Source organism: Amblyraja radiata, chromosome 20 (genome assembly GCF_010909765.2).
Source record: "Amblyraja radiata isolate CabotCenter1 chromosome 20, sAmbRad1.1.pri, whole genome shotgun sequence".
NCBI classification, from domain to species: Eukaryota; Metazoa; Chordata; class Chondrichthyes; order Rajiformes; family Rajidae; genus Amblyraja; species Amblyraja radiata.
The window spans coordinates 5,095,140-5,116,457 of NC_045975.1; the positions used below are offsets into that span (position 1 = coordinate 5,095,140).

Below are 21,318 nucleotides of genomic sequence, written 5' to 3' on the forward strand. Positions count from 1 at the left end.
AGTTTTTAAATTGAATTGAAATTGAATTGATAACGAGAGAGAGAGAGAGAGGGAGCGAGAGAGAGAGAGAGAGAGAGAGACCCTAACTTATCCAGTCTGAAGAAGGGTCTCGGCCCGAAACGTTGCCTATTTCCTTCGCTCCATAGATGCTGCTGCACCCGCTGAGTTTCTCCAGCTTTTTTGTGTACCTTCGATTTTCCAGCATCTGCAGTTCTTTCTTAAACTCACAATAAACCAGATTAAGTACCTCAACTCACCAACTTTAAATCGAGCTTGGTTTCTCAAAAGCCAGTCCAGTCAATCAGGTCTGAAAATAAACCCTTCTGAAATAGAGTGCAATGTGTGAAATGTAGGAGGGATAAGGCAAGGGGTGACTTACCATCTGTGATCGATTCTTCGGACAGCCATTGATATCTTCAATCTTTTCGTTTGCTGAAATAGAAAGGAGATAAGGCTTGTAGTACATTGAGTGTAGATACCTAGGTCTTCAGAATGGCTTTGTAAAGTCTGTCGGTGGGGTGGGTGGGGGGAGGTCAGACAGTTGACAAGTGAGTGTAGCGACACATTCAACACCCGTCAGGAACATGCTCGACATTTCTGCCGGGGAGTTCCGACCCAGCCCAGAGCAGCTGAGAAGCAAGGTCATCCTCGACAAGCAGGCAACTGTGTGACGGGCTTCTTTAACCCTTTCTCTGCCCCCTCCTCTTCCCTTCCGTTGATTCCACCTACACTGGGGCGGGGGCACTGGTGGCTCAGAGTTGCAGCCTCACAGCGCCAGAGACCCGGGTTCGGAGTTTGTTCGTTCTCCCCGTGACCTGCGTGGGGTTTTCTCCGGGTGCTCCGGTTTCCTCCCACACTCCAAAGACACGCAGGTTTTTAGGTTAATTGGCTTTGGTAGAACTGTAAATTGTTTGTGGCGTGTAGGATAGTGCTAGTGTGCGGGGATCGCAGGTTGGTGCAGTCTCTTTAACCGAAGGACCTGTTTCTGTGCTGTATCTCTACACTAAACTAAACTAAGCTAAACTTCACGCTGCCTCGACAAGGTCACAGCATAATCTAGGACCAGTCTCACCCTGGGCATTGCTTCTCCTCCCCTCTCCATGAGGCAAGAGGTACTTTGCATGCACCATTGCAACGTTTACGAAAAATTTAGACAAGTACGGATAGAATAGGTTTAGAGGGATATGGGCCAAACGCAGGTAGGTGGGACTAGTGTAGATGGGACATGTTGGTCGGTGTTGGGCCACACTGTATTACTCTATAACTCTATGAGAAATGTGAAAATGCAAACCTTCCCAGTTTCTTCCCAGCTGTTGTTAGGGAACTGAACCATCCTATCACTGATTGTGGATGATCAGCCATGATCACATTGAATGGCGGTGCTGGCTCGAAGGGCCGAATGGCCTACTCCTGCACCTTTTGTCTATCATTAGCTAGCGAGTGGTCCTGATCTACCTCATTGGAGACCCTCGGACTATCTTGCATCAGACTTTACTGGGCGTTATCTTACACTAAGCGTTATTCCCTTTATCCTGTATCTCTACCCTGTGGGCGGCTTGAGTGTAATCATGTGTAGTCTTTTCGTTGTACGAGCGTACAACCTGCGCAGAGACAGTCAGGATGGAACCCGGGTCTGTGGCGCTGTGAGGCAGCAACTCTACCACTGTTCCACCGAGCTGCCTGCTCCTGGGCTGTACTGTTCTATGTTCTAAATCAATGGTTTTCAACACCCAGAGCTTAGCTCAGTTCAGTTTAGTTTATTGTCACGTTTACCGAGGTGAACGAGGACCTCAGTGTAGTTAGCCTCTAACCAGATTCCACCAAGAATGCCTCACAAGAGAAAAGAGATATGGGAATAACGTTTAATGCAAGGTAAAGCCAGCAAAGTCCGATCAAGGACAGTCCGAGGGTCACCAAAGAGTAGATAGTAGTTCTGGTTGTGGTGGGATGATTCAGTTGCCCGATAACAGTTGGGAAGAAACAGCCCCTGAATCTGGAGGTGTGCCTTTTCACACTTCTTTGCCTTTAGCCCGATGGGAGAGGGGAGAAGAGGGAGTGGCCAGGGTGCGACTGGTCCTTGATTATGCTGCTGGCCTTGCCGAGGCAGCGTGAGGTATAAATGGAGTCAATAAAATAGATTGTAAACTAAACTAAACTAAACGGCATTCGGGGGTAGCATCCTCCCCTCTGGAGTCGCAAGCTCGTGGTTTTAAGTCTCGAGCGATTCAAACAAAACTATTTTGATTAAAAGAGGGACGCAGAGTGCTGGAGTAACTCAGCGGGACAGGCAGCATTTCTGGAGAGAAGGAATGGGTGACGTTTCGGGTGGTGATACTTCTTCACACTAGCTCAGCACTGCTCTCTGGTTGTGGTGGGATGCAAAGCGTAACTTGGCTAAACTGCCAAGCAATCGTCTGCATTTACAGACGGCTGGAGCAGTGGAATTCTCTGCCTCAGAGGGCGGTGGAGGCAGGTTCTCTGGACGCTTTCAAGAGAGAGCTAGATAGGGCTCTTAAAGATAGCGGAGTCAGGGGATATGGGGAGAAGGCAGGAACGGGGATGATCAGCCATGATCACATTGAATGGCGGTGCTGGCTCGAAGGGCCGAATGGCCTACTCCTGCACCTATTGTCTATTGTCTATTGTGAGGAAGACAGCACCTACCTACAACCTGGATAATGTCGGCCAGCAGAACCCCGTCCGTGATGTCCTGCTGAAGGTCTCTGATGAGCCGCTTGTGGCCAGACTTCACCAGGTAGTGATTGGCCCAGTCGGTGTAAATCTGTAACCAAACCAAGTTCAACATTTCATTCCATCAGTTCAGTCATTTTTCAACAAGTTCAATAGCAAGTCAAATTGATACATCAATAATGAATTAATTCTCAATTAATGATTAACACAGTTTGTACTACGGGTGCTGTCTGTACAGAGTTTCTACATCCTCCCTATGACTGTGTGGGTTTTCTCCGGGCGCTCCGCTTTCCTCCCACATTCCAAAGACGTACAGTTTTGTAAGTGGACATACAAAGTGCTGGAGTAACTCAATGCGTCGAGCAGCATCTCTGGAGAAAAAGGATGGGTGACGTTCTGGCAAGGGGCCTATAGCTTAGTTTAGAGGTACAGCGTGGAAACAGGCCGTTGAGTCCGCACCGACCAGCGATCCCCGCACACTAACACTATCCTACACACACTAGGGACAATTTACAATTATTCCAAGACAATTAGCCAACACAACCCATCCCTGTCCCCTTCCCATCTCTTCCCTTCCTCCACCCATCTGCCAATTAACCCCCCCCCTTTCCCGCCAAACTTGTACCCACCTATCACCTGCCTTGCTTTAGCCCACCCACCCTCTCCTGGCCCCCACCCCCCCCCCCCCCCTCTACAATCAAAGAATAGTCCCGAGCCCAAAATGTCATCTATTCATTTGACTTTACTATAGAGATACAACGTAGAAATAGGCCCTTCGGCCCATCGCATCTGCGTCGACCAGTGATCACCCCTTACACAAGCACTATCCTACACACACTGGGGACACTTTACAATTTAACCAAAGCCAATTAACCTGCAAACCTGTACGTCTTCGCTCCATAGATGCTTGCCTCACCCGCTGAGTTTCTCCAGCATTTTTGTCTACATTCATTGGTACACATAACAATAATAAAACTGAGCCCAAACACCTCCGCTCAGTTCACAATAACCAACCTGATCTCCCGGTGGCTCAGCACTTCAACTCCCCCTCCCATTCCGAATCCGACCTTTCTGTCCTGGGCCTCCTCCATGCCCAGAGTGAGGCCCACCGTAAATTGGAGGAACAGCACCTCATATTTGTGTTCAAAAGGGAACTGCAGATGCTGGAATATCGAAGGTACACAAAATTGCTGGGGAAACTCAGCGGGTGCAGCAGCATCTATGGAGCGAAGGAAATAGGCGACGTTTCGGGCCGAAACCCTTCTTCAGACTGTCTGAAACGTCGCCTATTTCCTTCGCTCCATAGATGCTGCTGTACCCGCTGAGTTTCCCCAGCAATTTTGAGCACCTCATATTTCACTTGGGTAGTTTACACCCCAGCGGTATGAACATTGACTTCTCCAATTTCAGGTAGTCCCTGCTTTCTCCCTCTTTCCCCTCCCCTTCCCAGCTCTCCCACAACCCACTGTCTCTGCCTCTTCCTTTCTTCTTCACGCCCCCCCCCCCACCCCCACATCAGTCTGAAGAAGGGTCTAGACCCGAAACGTCACCTATTTCCTTCGCTCCATAGATGCTGCCTCACTCGCTGAGTTTCTCCAGCATTTTTGTCTACAAAACTTAAAGCAACTTAAGGGGCTGTCCGTCCCCACTTGGGCGTTATTGGCGTGTCATTTACGCAACATCATTTACACGTAGGCAGTGACGCACGGTCACGCACGGCGTCTCAGGATTTGGGGATTCACAAAATCATCGCGGGCCACCTGCGTGACGCATAAATGACACCCAAGTGGGACGGGCCTCGAAGTGAACACATAATAAGTAATGAATAGCAATCAATTAAAAGCTTGAATTCCAAGTGTAATTTTTCAGTGCTCTTGTCTAAAATGCACTTGACTTGCAACCCGTTCATATTCTAATCACTGTGCTGCATAATCATCGAGGACTGTGAGTGCATTCAGTCTTCTGAGAACAGTGTTGAGAGAGAGCCAAAGGAACCCTTCAAAATTATTGCTTGGTTGAGACAGGGAGATACGAAGGGCCGTGTACAACTCCTTGACCTCAAGTCTACCGCTGTTAGAATAAAATTGCATAGATTTGCATTTTGCAAGTGTCGCTGGCAGTTATCGCAACAAGTTAGGGTGGCACGATGGCGCAGCGGTAGAGTTGCTGCCTCACAATGCCAGTGACTCGGGTTCAATCTTGACAATGGGTGCTGTCTGTACGGAGTTTGCACGTTCTCCCTGCGACCGCGTGGGTTTTGTCCGGGTGCTCCGTTTCCTCCCACACTCCAAAGCCATTAATGTTTGCTCTGGTATTTTATTTCATTCATATGTTTAAACTATAATGTTTTATTATTAATGTTTAATGTGTCATCCTTAATTGTCACTGTATGTGGTGTTGTTATTTGCGAGCGGAGCACCAAGGCAAATTCCTTGCATGTGTATATACTTGGCCAACAAACTTATTCATTCATTCATGTTTAAAAAAGAACTGCAGATGCTGGAAAAATCGAAGGTAGACTAAAATGCTGGAGAAGCTTAGCGGGTGAGGCAGCGTGCGTGGTTTCTCGACCCGAAACGTCACCTATTCCTACGCTCCATAGATGCTGCCTCACCCGCTGAGTTTCTCCAGCATTTTTGTCTACATTCATCCATGTTTGTAGTTTAATTGGTTTTGGTAAAATCGTCCCTAGTGTTTAAGATAGTGCTAGTGTACACGGTGATCGCTGGTCGGCGCGGATTCGGTGGGCCGAAGGTCCTGTTTCCACGCTGTATATCTAAAGACTAAAGTAAAGTACTTGGTTCAGACCCAGTCTCACAATGAAGACTGCTTCTCTAGCTCTGCCTCCATGATATACATAAGGCACAAGACACACACACACACACTTTAGTAAAACCACCCACCCATTTATGTGCAAGAGTGTCTCATTTCCATAGTATGAATTCCTTCCAACAATTGCCTCTTAGGCTTGCAGTAATGGGCTTTCTCTCTATTCAAGAGCATTTCACATTTTGGCATCATTAATATTTTTTACTTTATAATAAGCTGCATGCATTCAAATAACCTGGAAATATTCCAAGATTGTCATTTTACCCAATGCTGGTCGGAGAAAATTAATTGCAAAACTGGGTATTTCGTTTATTTTCTGGCATCTTGTCCAACATCTATCGTCAGAAAAAAACTTTCATGCAAGAAGCGCCTGGATTGACATAGGTTGAGGGGAGACCCATGTCAATCCCATGTTCCCGATGTTGGGGGAGTCCAGAACCAGGGGCCACAGTTTAAGAATAAGGGGCAAGCCATGTAGAACGGAGACGAGGAAACACTTCTTCACACAGAGAGTTGTGAGTCTGTGGAATTCTCTGCCTCAGAGAGCGGTGGATCCTTTCAAGAGAGAGCTAGATAGGGCTCTTAAAGATAGCGGATAGGGGAGAAGGCGGGGGATATGGGGAGAAGGCAGGAACGGGGTACTGATTGGGGATGATCAGCCATGATCACATTGAATGGTGGTGCTGGCTCGAAGGGCCGAATGGCCTACTCCTGCACCTATTGTCTATTGAGATATATATATAGAGTCTCATATGAAGTATATAAAATGACGAAGTGGCATAGATACGGTAAACAGTTAGAACCTTTCCCCAGGGTGGAAATGTCCAACATTAGAGGACATCACCAACAAACCTGGACGTCTTTGGAGTGTGGGAGAAAAACAAAGATAGAGAAAACCCACGTGGTCACGGGGAGGACGTACAAACTCTGTGTACAGACGTCGGTGTTAAAAATTTTCCCCGCATATCTCCTTTAAGCTTTGCCCCTCTCTCCTTAAAGCTAAGTGCTCTAGTTATTGATTTTCTACCATTATGGGACAATGGTTATGTCTCCCTATCTATGCTTCTCATGATTTTGTAATTTTGGAAGATATTCCCAATTTCTCCATGTTTAAGAAAGACACGGCATTGGGGGTTCAGTATTGATGTGGATAGAGAACTGGTTGGCAAACAGGAAGCAAAGAGTAGGAGTAAACGGGTCCTTTTCACAATGGCAGGCAGTGACTAGTGGGGTACCGCAAGGCTCAGTGCTGGGACCCCAGCTATTTACAATATATATTAATGATCTGGATGAGGGAATTGAAGGCAATATCTCCAAGTTTGCGGATGACACTAAGCTGGGGGGCAGTGTTAGCTGTGAGGAGGATGCTAGGAGACTGCATGGTGACTTGGATAGGCTGGGTGAGTGGGCAAATGTTTGGCAGATGCAGTATAATGTGGATAAATGTGAGGTTATCCATTTTGGTGGCAAAAACAGGAAAGCAGACTATTATCTAAATGGTGGCCGACTAGGAAAAGGGGAGATGCAGCGAGACCTGGGTGTCATGGTACACCAGTCATTGAAAGTAGGCATGCAGGTGCAGCAGGCAGCTATTTCCTCCAATGTTTAAAATGAATCACCTTTTATTTATCCTGGAAATCATTTGTTTCACGGAGGTCCCTTTGCTAATGAAAGGCTGAAGACTTCCCAGTTTCGTAATTATTAGTGGCAGCCTGAGCAACATTCCTACACAGTGTTACAACCCATTACTTCAGCTGAACAAGCAATAGTGGATGGGTCCCAAGCATCCCATCCAAACACCAGTTATTTAGAGAATTACATTTCTATCCTAATTAAGCCACAAATTAGCGATCACCTCCGAAATCAGTCTCCCGGTCCAACTGTCTGAAGTACATTTAACGGCTGGTTCTAAATGTAAAGATTATTTATCTTCCAACTGAACTATGACCAACTTTAATAAATACCAAGCACTCCTTTGTGTCAGTTTAGATCAGGGAGAAGTTAATATTATTAACAGCCTCATAAAGACAGCGGCTCACATTTGGCTACAAACTAAATGGTGACTACTTGTGTGTTTATCCTTTAATGAAGATTAATTTTAGATTTCCCAGTGACTTATTGGAACATGGAGACTGGGAAGAATCTCGGACTTGGATCCTAATGTAGGGTGAAGGAACTGTTCATTTCAGGATCAACAATCATATTAGTTCTTAGTTTAGTTTAGTTTAAGAAGATAAACACAAAATGCCGGAGTAATTCAGCAGGACAGTTCAGTTTAGTTTAGTGGTACAGCACAGAACAGATCCGTCAGCCCACCGTGTCTGTGCCAACCAGCGATCACCCCGCACACTAGCACTATCCAACACCCTAGGGACCATTTTATAATTTCTAACAATTATCCTTCAAACCTGCACGTCTTTGGAGCGTGGGAGGAAACCGGAGCACCCGGAGAAAACCCACGTGGTCACGGGGAGAACGTACAAACTCCGTACAGACAGCAGCCCGTAGTCAGGATTGAACCCGGGTCTCTGACGCTGTGAGGCAGCAACTCAACCGCTGCACCACCGTGCTATAGAGAACATGGACCGGTGACGTTTTGGGTCAGGGCCCTTCTTCGGACAGAAGGGGAGTCCCAACCAGAAAGGTCACCTATCCATGTTCTCTTGAGCCGCTGAGTTACAGAGCACTTTGTGTCTTTTTCTGTAAACCAGCATCTGCAGTTCCTTGTTTACGCACCAATCATGACATTTGATCTTTGGCCTGTTGCATTACCTTTGTTTTTCTCCTCTCCACGGATGCTGCCTGACCTGCTGTTTCTAACTTTTTCTATTCTCTCTTCAGTTTTTCGGCAGTCGCCGGTAGTTGCCCAAAAAATCGCCTAAGTGGGACAGGCCCATTTAGACACTCCGTGTCTACGTCATGTTCCAACTGAGTACTAATGAAGACATTTGTCCAGTAATTCAATCGCGCACACACACCATTTGCAACGTTAAGAAAGTATCTCATTTCAAAACTACATGATAAGCATTTGCTTTTTCAAACAAAGGACACAAAGTGCTGGAGTAACTCAGCGAGCCAGGCAGCATTTCTGGAGAAGGTGGATCTCAAGTTCGTAAATCATTTGTGAAACACTTGCTACTTCATTCTACAGCACAACACATTGATTACATTTTGGGGTTTTAAAGTAAAGTATTGCCCGGTTGAAACTGATTTCCAATGGCTGTGCATAAAACAGACACAAAATGCTGGAATACGTAGGGTGACACGGTGGCACAGCGGTAGAGTTGCTGCCTCACAGCGCCAGAGACCTGGGTTCGATCCTGACCACGGGTGCTGTCTGTACAGAGTTTGCACGTTCTCCCTGTGACCTCCGTGGGTTTCCCCCGGGTGCTCTGGTTTCCTCCCACACTCCAAAGGCGTACAGGTTTGTAGATTAATATGCTATGGTAAACATTGTGTGTAGGATAGTGCTAGTGTACGGGGTGATCGCTGGTCGGCGTGGACCCGGTGGGCCGAATGGCCTGTTTCCACTCTGTATCTCCAGACAGACTACGATATGAGAATCCCGCCACTGAATCTAAGTGAAGTGATCGACCACAGCATTGACGTACCCCGTCTTTGATTGCCATACCGGATAATAAACAGACAAACACATCATTCATGCCAAAGGGCCACAGAGGACTAGATGGGCCGAAGGGCCTGTTTCCGCGCTGTATCTCTAAACTCTATTGCAGCTCAATTGTAATCATGTATTGTCTTTCCACCGGCTGGTTAGCGAGCTACAAAAAGCTGTTCACTGTACCTCGGTACACGTGACAATAAACTAAATGGAACCGAAACTTTAAAATAAGCAATCTAATAGGCCGGGAGGGGAGGTGTCTGAAGGAAGGAAAGGTTTTACGTCTTTGGAGGAAAGAGAAGCTAATCCCTCTTGTTGAATTTACTGAAGTACGCAGCAGGCTTGTGGCCTTGAGTCAAGGGATAAATAGACGTGAGAGACTTCTGTGCTATACCTGCAGTCGCTGTTCATAGTCTCTGCAGGATTCCAGAGACACATGAGGAAAAGCCAAAAGTTACTCACCAGTTCACAAGACCCATCAGCCCTTAAGTGGCAGACCCAGGTTTCTGGAAATAAGCTCTAAGTGCCTCATCCCGAAAGTAAGCCCAGTTCAATTTAAATCAAATCAGTGCATGGCAAAGCAGACACGATGTACCCAGCCGAAACTCCAAAACAATCTGTTACGATCTCTATATCACAACTTGCTGTGAACAAAGCACTTTCATTTACAGTTACTTAGCTGGTATTACTCACACTGGCCAACCGATACCACAAATCTCATATTACAAAGGCCAGTCTATTCCGCAATCCTCAATAAAATATTCAAGTATGAGCTGCGGAACTCGAATGTTTCTTAAAAAACAAATCCAATGCTTCTTCTAATTTTGCACTTGGCTTTTGTTCCCTGTAAGATTAACCATTTTAGTCGACATAGGCCACCGACCCCAACTCGACACGAAAACAATTCAAGGTTCATTAAAGATTAATGCACGATGCTTTACTTTAGACTTTAGAGGTACAGCACGGAAACAGGCCATTCGGCCCACCGAGTCCGTGCCGACCGGCGATCACCCCGTACGCCAGCACTATCCTACACACGAGGGACATAGAAACATAGAAAATAGGTGCAGGAGTAGGCCATTCGGCCCTTCGAGCCTGCACCGCCATTCAATGTGATCATGGCTGATCATCCAACTCAGTTTGCAGGGACAATTTACATTTTTAAACCGAAGCCAATCAACATACAATCCTGCATGTCGTTGAAGTGTGGGAGGAAACCGGAGCACCCGGAGAAAACCCACGCAGGTCACAAGGAGTTTAAGAAGGAACTGCAGATGCTGGAATATCGAAGGTAGACAAAAATGCTGGAGAAACTCAGCGGGTGCAGTAGCATCTAGGGAGCGAAGGAAATAGGCAACGTTTCGGGCCGATTCGGATGTATCGTAGTGTCTCGTTATGCCAGCCGTACGTACTCGGGGCATCAGGTAAGTCGGGACGTTTTTTCCAGCCCGATAAAAAAGTCCACAAGTAATAAGATGGTCGGGAGTAGGAGTCCGTAGATCACAAAAATCTTGATTTTTTTTAAAGTTCCTTTCAACTCGGCAGAGGACTGGGGAAAGTGGGACGGGCCCTACAGTTTGTCACACTGGCAGGTGAAACAGAATGCCAGCAATCCAATCCCTTCTCCTTGGCTTTTTGTGCAACATCTGCTGAAAATCTCAGTTCCCTTCCCAAAGAAAACAATAAAAAAGCACCACTTCTGCCAAAGTCAGGTTTAGAGTGAACAGCTGGACATCATCTTCCTGCGCTCATAATCGCTGCCCAAATGACGGCCTGATTCATGTGGGCACCAGCGACCAGCTCAACGCTGCAAATTGAAACTGATGGCGCAAACCTTCAAAGACAACACTTTAGCTCCGTAAAATCCAGCTGTTTGCTGCTCTGCTCCACTCTTTCACACTTGTAATTCCTGAATTATATCCGTGATAAAAAGGTGCAATAGACACAAAACGTTGGCGTAAACTCCGCGGCTCAGGGGATACGGCGCGGGTGATGTTTCCGAGTCGAGACCCTTCTTCAGACAGAGACGGGGGAAAGGGCAATGGGAGATATAGACAGTGATATAGAGGGATATAGAATGAATGAATGAATGCCAGATACGGAAAAAATAACAATGGTCAAGGAAAGGTGGAGCCCACAAGGGTCCATTGTTGGCTGTGGGGTGGACGATCACGAGTTATCCGGACACTCACCTATTTCTTTTCTCCAGAGATGCTGCCTGACCCACTGAGTCACTCCAGCTTGTTGTGTCTATCTTTGGTTTAAACCAGCATCAAGCAGTTCCTTCCTACACATCCTGTACAGTTTGACAGCTTGTTTTAATCGCCCACCAGTTTATAATCTTCACCGGAATAGATGCTCTTGTCCCAGGCCGGAAGCCCTGGTTCTTTATCTGTTGCCACCCAGCACTTTGTGTCTATCTTCGCTATTTAGCCTTGTTATCCTCAATAGATTAATGCTGGTGGATGGTGGAGAGGGTCAAGAGCTTCAAATTCCTGGGCGTGCACATCACTGAAGATCTCTCCTGGTCTGAGAACACTGATGCAATTATTAAGAAAGCACATCAGCGCCTCCACTTCCTGAGAAGATTACGGAGAGTCGGTTTGTCAAGGAGGACTCTCTCTAACTTCTACAGGTGCACAGTCGAGAGCATGCTGACCGGTTGCATCGTGGCTTGGTTCAGCAACTTGTGTGCTCAGGAGCGGAAAAGACTACAAAAAGTAGTAAACACTGCCCAGTCCATCATCGGCTCTGACCTCCCTACCATCGAGGGGATTTATCGCAGTCGCTGCCTCAAAAAGGCTGGCAGCATCATCAAGGACCCACACCATCCTGGCCACACACTCATCTCTCAGCTACCTTCAGGTAGAAGGTACAGGAGCCTGAAGACTGCAACGTCCAGGTTCAGGAATAGCTGCTTCCCCACAGCCATCAGGCTAAACTCAACTGAAACAAATCTCTGAACATTAATAGACCATTATCTGTTTATCTGCTTATTTATTGATGTGTGTATATATTTATATAATGGTATATGGACACACTGATATGTTCTGTATTCATGCCTACTATATCCTGTTGTGCTGCAGCAAAGCAAGAATTTAATTGTCCTATCTGGGACACATGACAATAAACTCTCTTGACTTGACTTGACTTGGCTGAAGATAAAGGGAATTCTGCGGCACAACTGGTGATTTATGCTCTAGGTTTCACTTCCCTTTAGAGATACAGCACGGAAACAGGCCCTTCGGCCCGCGCCGACCAGTAATCACCCCGTACACTAACTTTATTCTACACGCTAGGTACAATTTTGCCGATGTTGATTAACTTACAAACCTGTACGTCTTTGGAGTGCGGGAGGAAACCGGAGTGCGCGGGGAAAACGCACACGGTCAAAGGAGCATGTACAAATTCCGTACAGACAGCACCCGTCGTCAGGATCGAACTCGGGTCTCTGGCGCTGTGAGGCAGCAACTCTACCGCTGTCCCGGTTATAATGGCCCAAACACAGCTCAGGATCATCTTTCCACACGGCCAAACAAATTCCTATCGTAATGCCGCACTGTTCTTTGGAATTAATATCCAACGTAAAAACGTCTCAAGGAATCTGCCTACGGACAGGAAGTGACACAGCTGGCGTCCTGGTGCCATTGCAACAACCTGGAGCTCAATGCTCTTAAGACAGTGGAATTGATAGTAGATTTTAGGAGAGCTCTCTCTCCCCTCACCCCACTCACCATCAACAACACCACAGTCACATCTGTGAAGTCTTTTAAGTTCCTGGGAACCATCATCTCCAAGGACCTTAAATGGAAGGTTACCATCGGCTCCACAGTCAAAAAGGCACAACAGAGGATGTACTTCCTATGGCAGCTGAGGAAGCACAATCTGCCACAGGCAATGATGGTCCAATTCTACACGGCTATCGTAGAGTCTGTCCTCACCTTCTCCATCATGGTCTGGTTTGGCTCGGCCACCAAGCACGACATCCGGAGGCTGCAGCGAATCGTCCGATCAGCCGAGAAGGTTATTGGCTGCAACCTTCCCTCCATTGACGAACTGTACACTGCAAGGGCCAGGAAGCGAGCGGGCAAGATCATCTCTGACCCCTCTCACCCTGGCCACAAACTCTTTGAATCATTTCCCTCTGGAAGGCGACTCCGGACTGTCAAAGCTGCCACAGCCAGGCATAGAAACAACTTTTTTCGACAAACAGTAGCTCTACTCAACAACCAAAATCTGTAGCCTCCTTTTACTCTGGTATTTCATTTAATTATTCACATGTTTAAATTATAATGTTTTATTTGTAATTGTCTACTGTATATGTACTTGCGAGTAGGGCACCAAGGCAAATTCCTTGTAAGTATACATACTTGGCTAATAAAATATACTAAATACAATTCACCTCATTTGATCTGAGCCCCTTTCTTAGCTGCTGAAGCTAGAACAAAGAGCATTAATTTTACACAGCTTTGCTGGAACGACCATTGGTGGAATTTACAGTCCAGCATGGCACATGATCATGTAAACTGCACTCCAAAGCTCAAACACATGTCAGCTTTGCCAAATGCCAATTGAAACACATCAAAGTTAAAATGTAAGGTACACAAAATTGCTGGGGAAACTCAGCGGGTGCAGCAGCATCTATGGAGCGAAGGAAATAGGCGACGTTTCGGGCCGAAACCCTTCTTCAGACTGGTGGGGGTGGGGGGGGGGAGAAGGAAGGAAAAGGGGAGGAGGAGGAGGAGCCCGAGGGTGGGCGGATGGGAGGGTGGGAGGAGACAGCAAGGGCTAGCAAAAAAGTTAAAATGTAAGTCTTTTGGACATGGAGACGTGAAGCAAAGGGCATTCCAAGTCGTAAACGTGGGATCGGAACAACCTTAATGTGCAGAGCCACGGCATCCCGCATTGGTAGGCACAAAACACTCAACATTTCATACAGCGATCCGTTATTTTGCAGTCACAAAACTAGAATATGTATCAATAGATTCAGTTTATTCATGGTGACAAAAGCTTATGGGCCTGTCCCACTTACGCAACTTTTTCGGCGACTGCCGGCACCCGTCATTGGTCGTTGCATGTCGCCGATAATTTTCAACATGCTGTAAATCCAGCGGCGACCAGAACAAGGTACGATTCATTTTTTAAATCTTATTTATTTATTTTTATTTTTTATTTTTATTAGAAGCAATGTACAGTCGTATAAACCATGGTATATTACATAATACATTTAGTGTACAACTTCTTGTTTTAAATTTAACAATATAAAAATAAGACACGATTCTTTGGGCGATTGCTCACGAGCATACAGGCTTCGCCACGCGACATGTCGCCAGGGTGTCGCCTGTATGGTCGTGAGTCGTCTCCTCAGTCGCCCAAAGAGTTGTAGCGTCTTTCTGGTCGCCGCTGGATTTTCAACATGTTGAAATTTTTCGGCGAACTATGACGGGTGCCGGCAGTCGCCGAAAAAGTCGCATAAGTTGGACAGGCCCATAAGGTTAGCAACAGCAGAGTGAATAGACCATGGATACAAGGAACCGCAGATGCTCGTTTACAAAAAAAAAGACACAAAAATGCTGGAGTAATTCTGCAGGACAGGCAGCATTTCTGGAGAACATGGATAGGTGTCATTCCCCTTCTTCAGGCTGATTGTGGGCAGGGGGAGAAATTTGGAAGAGGGACAGGTACAGGTTGATACAGACCCGACAATTAGTTCGAGGGCAGCACACTTGTGCAGCTGGTAGAGCTGCTGCCTTCAAGCGCCAGAGACCTAAGTTCGATCCTGACCTCAGGTTCTGTCTGTGTAGAGTTTGCACGTTCTCCCTGTAATCTTGTGGGTTTCCTACAGGTGCATCTCTGGAGAAAAGGAATACGTTTCGGGTCAAGACCTTTCTTCAAACTGACTCGAACTTCTTCAAACTTACCTGTTCCTTTTCTCCAGAGATGCCGTCTGACCCGTTGAGTTACTCCAGCATTTTGTGTCTATCTTCGGTGTAAACCAGCATTTGCAGTTCCTCCCTAAATAGTCTGAAGAAGGGTCTCAAGCTTGAAAGTAGACAAAAAATGCTGGAGAAACTCAGCGGGTGAGGCAGCATCTATGGAGCGAAGGGTTTCGGCCCAAAACGTTGCTTATTTCCATCGCTCCATAGATGCTGCCTCACCCGCTGAGTTTCTCCAGCACTTTTGTCTACCTTCGATTTTCCAGCATCTGCAGTTCCTTCTTAAACATCCCAACCTTGAAACGTCATCTATTCCGTTTCTCCAGAGATGCCACCTGACCCGCTGAGTTACGGCAGCATTTTGTGTCTCTCTTCGGGCGAAACCAGCATCTCCATTTCCTTCCCGTGCAAGAGATTGGAAGAGATAGATGGCAAAGACTATGACCATTTTTGATTGAGCTAGAAAAACGAGGCTGAGATAATAGATAATAGACAATAGACAATAGGTGCAGGAATTAGGCCATTTGGCCCTTCAAGCCAGCACCGCCATTCAATGTGATTTGGCTGATCATCCCCAATCAGTACCCCGTTCCTGCCTTCTCCCCATATCCCCTGACTCTGCTATTTTTAAGAGCCCTTTCTAGCTCTCTCTTGAAAGCATCCAGAGAACCTGCCTCCACCGCCCTCTGAGGCAGAGAATTCCACAGACTCACCACTCTCTGTGAGAAAAAGTGTTTCCTCGTCTCCGTTCTAATTGGCTTACTCCTTATTCTTAAACTGTGGCCCCTGGTTCTGGACTCCCCCAACATCGGGAACATGTTTCCTGCCTCTAGCGTGTCCAAGCCCTTAACAATCCTAAATGTTTCAATGAGATTCCCTCTCATCCTTCTAAACTCCAAGCCCAGCCGCTCCATTCTCTCAGCATATGACAGTCCCGCCTTTTGCAATTGTTCAGGTGGTCTGCATATGGGGAGCTGACTCCAGCAAAGCTGACATCAATTTTAGACGTTTAGAATTCTGCAAGATGGCACATGTTTTTGCCAGGATATACAGTAGTGCTGATGTTAATTCCATCCATGAAACCAACAGTGCCCACGCCAAGACCAGGAACTTCAAAGCTTTGCATCCAACCCATGTGCCCTGTTTCCACTTAAAACTGGTCGTCGGGAAGGAAAACACTAGCAGCTACATTATTGCCGGGACGACAGGGGATTTTGCCTTTATATATACAGAACGCTGCCTAATAACACCAATTAAGTGTTGCCATCTGTATTTCTGCTCCGGCCATGAGGAAAGCATCACATTTTCCACAAACCTTCGCCCTGATAAGGCACCACTTCTGAAATTTCAGTGTATTATTTCAATACGTTTCTCGGCTTGGCTTGGCTTGTGAAGCTTGGGTTGCAGTGTGAGTCAACGCTGCGATATTGCACACTTGGCCCTGCACCACCTCAAAAACAGGAAGAACACTGCGCACATAATACGATTCACGTGCAGAAATCTACTCCATGACATCCGAGCCCTTTTGAAGTGTTAATGTACTAGTGATGGTCGTGTTGGCTCCTTCCTGACATTCCAAAAAGGCATGCTGCAGCTCTCGTTAACTCGCTCAACGTTAACATTTCAAGGGGATTTTAATGCGGTTTAGTCACGGCGCTTGTGAAATGCCAACCAGCTCCTCGAGAGGACCTCCTTGAAATGGCTTCAGATGACAGGATCCCGACAGAATTGAGTTCAGCAGTTCAAATCAAAGGCTAAATCGGGGCAACCAGCACTAGGTTTTACTCAGTAAAATTAGGACAGCCACGATGGCGCAGCGGTAGAGTGGCTGCCCTCCAGCGTTGGACACCCGGGTTCGATTCCGACTACAGGTGCTTGTCTGTACGGAGTTTGTACATTCTCCCCGTGACCGCGTAGGTTTTCTCCGAGATCTTCGGTTTCCTATCCTCCCATACTCCGTGCAGGTATGTAGGCTAATTAGCTTAGTGTATGTGTAAATTGTCACTAGTGTGTGTGTGTGTGTAGGATACTGTTAATGTGTGGGGATCGCTGGTCAGTGCGGACTCGGTGGGCCGAAGGGCCTGTTTCCACACTGTATCTCTAGAGTAAACTAACTAGCAGTCTAATTTAGTTTAGTTTAGAGATACTGCGCGGAAACAGGCCGTTCGGCCCACCGAGTCCGCACCAAACAGCGACCACCCTGTATAATGGCACTACCCCACACACTAGGGACAATTTACAATTTGTCGGAAGCCAATTGACTTACAAACCTGTACGTCTATAGAGTGTGGAAGGAAACCGGAGCACCCAGAGAAAACCCACGTGGTCACGTAGAGAACGTACAAACTCCGTACAGACAGCACCCGTAGTCAGGATCAGACCTGGGTCTTTGGCGCTGTGAGGCAGCAACTCTACCGCTGCGCCACCGTGCCGCACATGATTAGGACTAGTCACAAAGTGCTGGAATAATTCAGCGGGTCAGGCAGCATATCTGGAGAATATGGATCCGTGACATTTCAGGTCAGGACTTCCACTTTTACCGATGTAGCAATTTGTTTGAACTGTTAAATAAACACATTCCCATCTTTGTCTCCTTCCCATCTTAAGTGGCGGGTAGCTCGATGTCATGAGCAGAGGGGGGAAAGAGAGCTCTTGGTTTGTGCACTTCAGACAGGGTGTTCCTTTGACCGCCATCTCTGCTCCCCTTTCCATCTTTGGCCTTCCTCCACCCATCTGCCAAATAACCATCCCCCCCCCCCCCCCCCCGCCAAACTAGTACCCACCTGCCGTGCTTTAGCCCACCCCCACCTCTCCTGGCTTCCAACCCCCCCTCTACAATCAGTCTGAAGAAGGGTCCCGAGCCCAAAATGTCACCTATTCATTTTACTTTACTAGAGAGATACAGCGTAGAAATAGGCCCTTCGGCCCACAGAGTCCGTGCTGACCGGCGATCGCCCCTTATGCAAGCACCATCCCACACACACTGGAGACAATGTACAATTTAACCAAAGCCAATTAACCTGCAAACCTGTGCATCTTTGGAGCCTAGGAGGAAACCGGAGCACACGGAGAAAACCCACGCAGTCACGGGCAGAACGAACAAACTCCGTAGAAACAACCTTTAACCATTTGCAAAATGTGAACTCAATGGAGCGAAATTTAATTGTCAACATTTTCCTCCCTCTTTGGGGCACTCTTTGGATCATTTTCCAATTAGTGGCTGTGGCCCATTTGTGTTGTTCACCAATCAGCTTAAGTGAAATATTTCTGTCCAATTCAATTGGCAGAGGGCGGGATCATTGTAGTTACATTAATAAATCAATAATCCGAAGCCTCTGGGCTAATGATATGAATTTATGAGTTCTAATCACCTTGACAACTGGGGAATTGAAACTCATTTAATTAAATAAATCTGTAATTATGAAGCTCAGATGACTATTGGTGACCACCTACAAAGAATATTGTTGTGGAATCCCAACTGTTTTGTTAATGTCCTTCAGGGAAGTAAATTTGCCACGCACATCCGACCGAGCTGGTTAAATTGTCAATGTGATTAACTCTTAATTAGCTTCTGAAATGGTGCAATCGCTGAAACGCCAATCAGTTCAATGCCATTTCAGCAGGCACGGAAATCGCTATCAAAAGATGGGAAGGGGGACACAATTTCTTGGCGGACACACACGCACGCGAGGCTTCGGCCGTGGGCCCTGTGGACGGTAACATCTGGTTGGTGACCGACTACGAACTCTGCAACAGCAGCTTCCTCCCCCACCCCCACCCCCAAATCGTGGGGCTTGAATCGGCCCTTTCGCGGGGCCTTTCATCGCCCGGCGGGGGCTTCAACATCGGGAGCCTCGATGCAGCAGTTTGATTTTAGCCGCGCTGGCCGCTGAAAGGCCCTGCCCGCGAATGGGATGATTCAGCCCTTAGAAAGCGTCTGATAAAGTCCGGATTACAAAACATGGGGGGGATTGTCCCCCACCTCTCAAAGCATGGGGGAGAACGCATCCCCCCCCGTCCCCCCAGGATTTCCGCCCATGCATTTCGGACGTAGACACAAGGAACTGGAGATGCAGGGACAGTGGCGTACGGGGCAGCACGGCGGCTCAGCGGTAAAGTTTCTGCCTTTCAGCGCCAGAGAACCAGGTTCAATCCTGACCGTGGGTGCGATCTGTACGGAGTTTGTTCGTTCGCTCTGTGACCGCGCGGGTTTTCTCTGGTTGCTCCAGTTTCCTCCCATATTTCAAAGAGGCGCAGGTTTATAGGTTAATTGGCTTTGGTAACATTGCAAAAAATTGTCCCCAGTGTGCAGGAGCGTGTTAGTGTACGGGGTGATCACTGGTCAGCATGGACGTAGAGGGGGCCGAAGGGCCTGTTTCCGTGCTGTATCTCTAAACTCTAAAGAACCTTGTGTGGAGCACCGCCATTCAATGTAATCATGGCTGATCATCCCCAATCAGGACCCCGTTCCTGCCTTCTCCCCGTATCCCCTGACTCCGCTATCTTCAAGAGCCCTATCCAGCATCTCTGAAGAGCATGGAGGTGATATACACGGATGTCTGAAGAAAGGTTCCATTGTGAAAGGTCGCCTATCCATGTTCTCCAGAGATGCGGCCTGACCCGGTGAGTTACTCCAGCACTTGGTGTTTATCACTCCAGATGCCAGCATTTGCGGTTCCTTGTATCAGCTGTTCTACAGCTCAGACTCTGTTTGTGCTACGTTGGATTAGAATCAGCCGCTTTGATTGCACGAGAGAGCAAATGGATGCAATTTATTCTGCAAAATAATTTGAAGAAAAAGCTGAAGGTAGAGTTCGTGCTGCAGGAGGGCAGTCAAGCAAAGAAACTCTTCGAGTTCGACCTCAATAACCGTGACGTCTCCGCGCAGACATTACCATCACCATGTGAAGTTTTAACTGTAAACAGAAGTAATTCCTGAAACTTTCCACAATGTTGGATAGATTAAAGTCATACCGCCTCGCAAGCCTCTGTCAGAGATACTAATTCACAAATAACATCAATGGAAACTGCAATTAGATTCAGAGGAGCATAAAATCCTATGGTAACAGTCGGTGGCTTTTTCATAGAAACAAAAGACATAGAAACATAGAAAATAGGTGCAGGAGTAGGCCATTCCGCCCTTCGAGCCTGCACCGCCATTCAATATGATCATGGCTGATCATCCAACTCAGTATCCTGTACCTGCCTTCTCTCCATACCCCCTGATCCCTTTAGCCACAAGGGCCACATCTAACTCCCTCTTGAATATAGCCAATGAACTGGCCTCAACTACCTTCTGTGGCAGAGAATTCCACAGATTCACCACTCTCTGTGTGAAAATTTATTTTCTCATCTCGGTCCTAAAAGAGTTCCCCCTTATCCTTAAACTGTGACCCCTTGTTCTGGACTTCCCCAACATCAGGGACAATCTTCCTGCATCTAGCATGTCCAACCCCTTAAGAATTTTGTAAGTTTCTATAAGATCCCCCTCAATCTTCTAAATTCTAGTGAGGACAAGCTGAGTCTATCCAGTCGAGTCTATCAAGCCGAGTCTATCTATTTCGCCCATTGTGACTCGGTGCAAGAGTGACTATTACCTTGCATGTTTTGTCCTCGCCCACCTATCGTCAAGCTTTCTTCCCTCCCCTTCCCCAATTTCAGTCCGAAGGATCTCGCTCCGAAACGTCGCCCATTCCTCTCCAGGGATGCTGCCTATCCCGCCGGGTTACTCCAACATAGGTAGACAAAGGTGCTGGAGAAACTCAGCGGGTGCAGCAGCATCTAAGGAGCGAAGGAAATAGGCAACGTTTCGGGCCCCGAAACGTTGCCTATTTCCTTCGCTCCTTAGATGCTGCTGCACCCGCTGAGTTTCTCCAGCACCTTTGTCTACCTTCGAATTTTCCAGAATCTGCAGTTCCTTCTTCAACACTTTATAATAATAACAATAGATGGGATTTATATAGCGCCTTTCTAATACTCAAGGCGCTTTACATCGCATTATTCATTCATTCCTCAGTCACACTCGGTGGTGGTAAGCTACTTCTGTAGCCACAGCTGCCCTGGGGCAGACTGACGGAAGCGTGGCTGCCAATCTGCGCCTACGGCCCCTCCGACCACCACCAATCACTCACACACATTCACACACATTCACACACACACATTCACACACAGGCAAAGGTGGGTGAAGTGTCTTGCCCAAGGACACAACGACAGTATGCACTCCAAGCGGGATTCGAACCGGCT

At 47.2% G+C, this 21,318-nt stretch overlaps 1 protein-coding gene across 10 annotated transcripts in view; it reads right to left on the minus strand.

Moving 5' to 3' along the window:
* The window catches only part of nav2 (neuron navigator 2), a 603,312-nt gene that overhangs the window by 254,808 nt on the left and 327,186 nt on the right, over positions 1–21,318 (minus strand). For all 10 annotated transcript variants that reach the window (XM_033038682.1, XM_033038683.1, XM_033038677.1 and 7 more), the window contains 2 exons: positions 2,665–2,782; positions 380–432 (listed from right to left, as the gene is read on the minus strand). In XM_033038682.1, the coding sequence (XP_032894573.1) occupies positions 380–432; positions 2,665–2,782 (171 nt within the window). The remainder of the gene's footprint in view (positions 1–379; positions 433–2,664; positions 2,783–21,318) is intronic.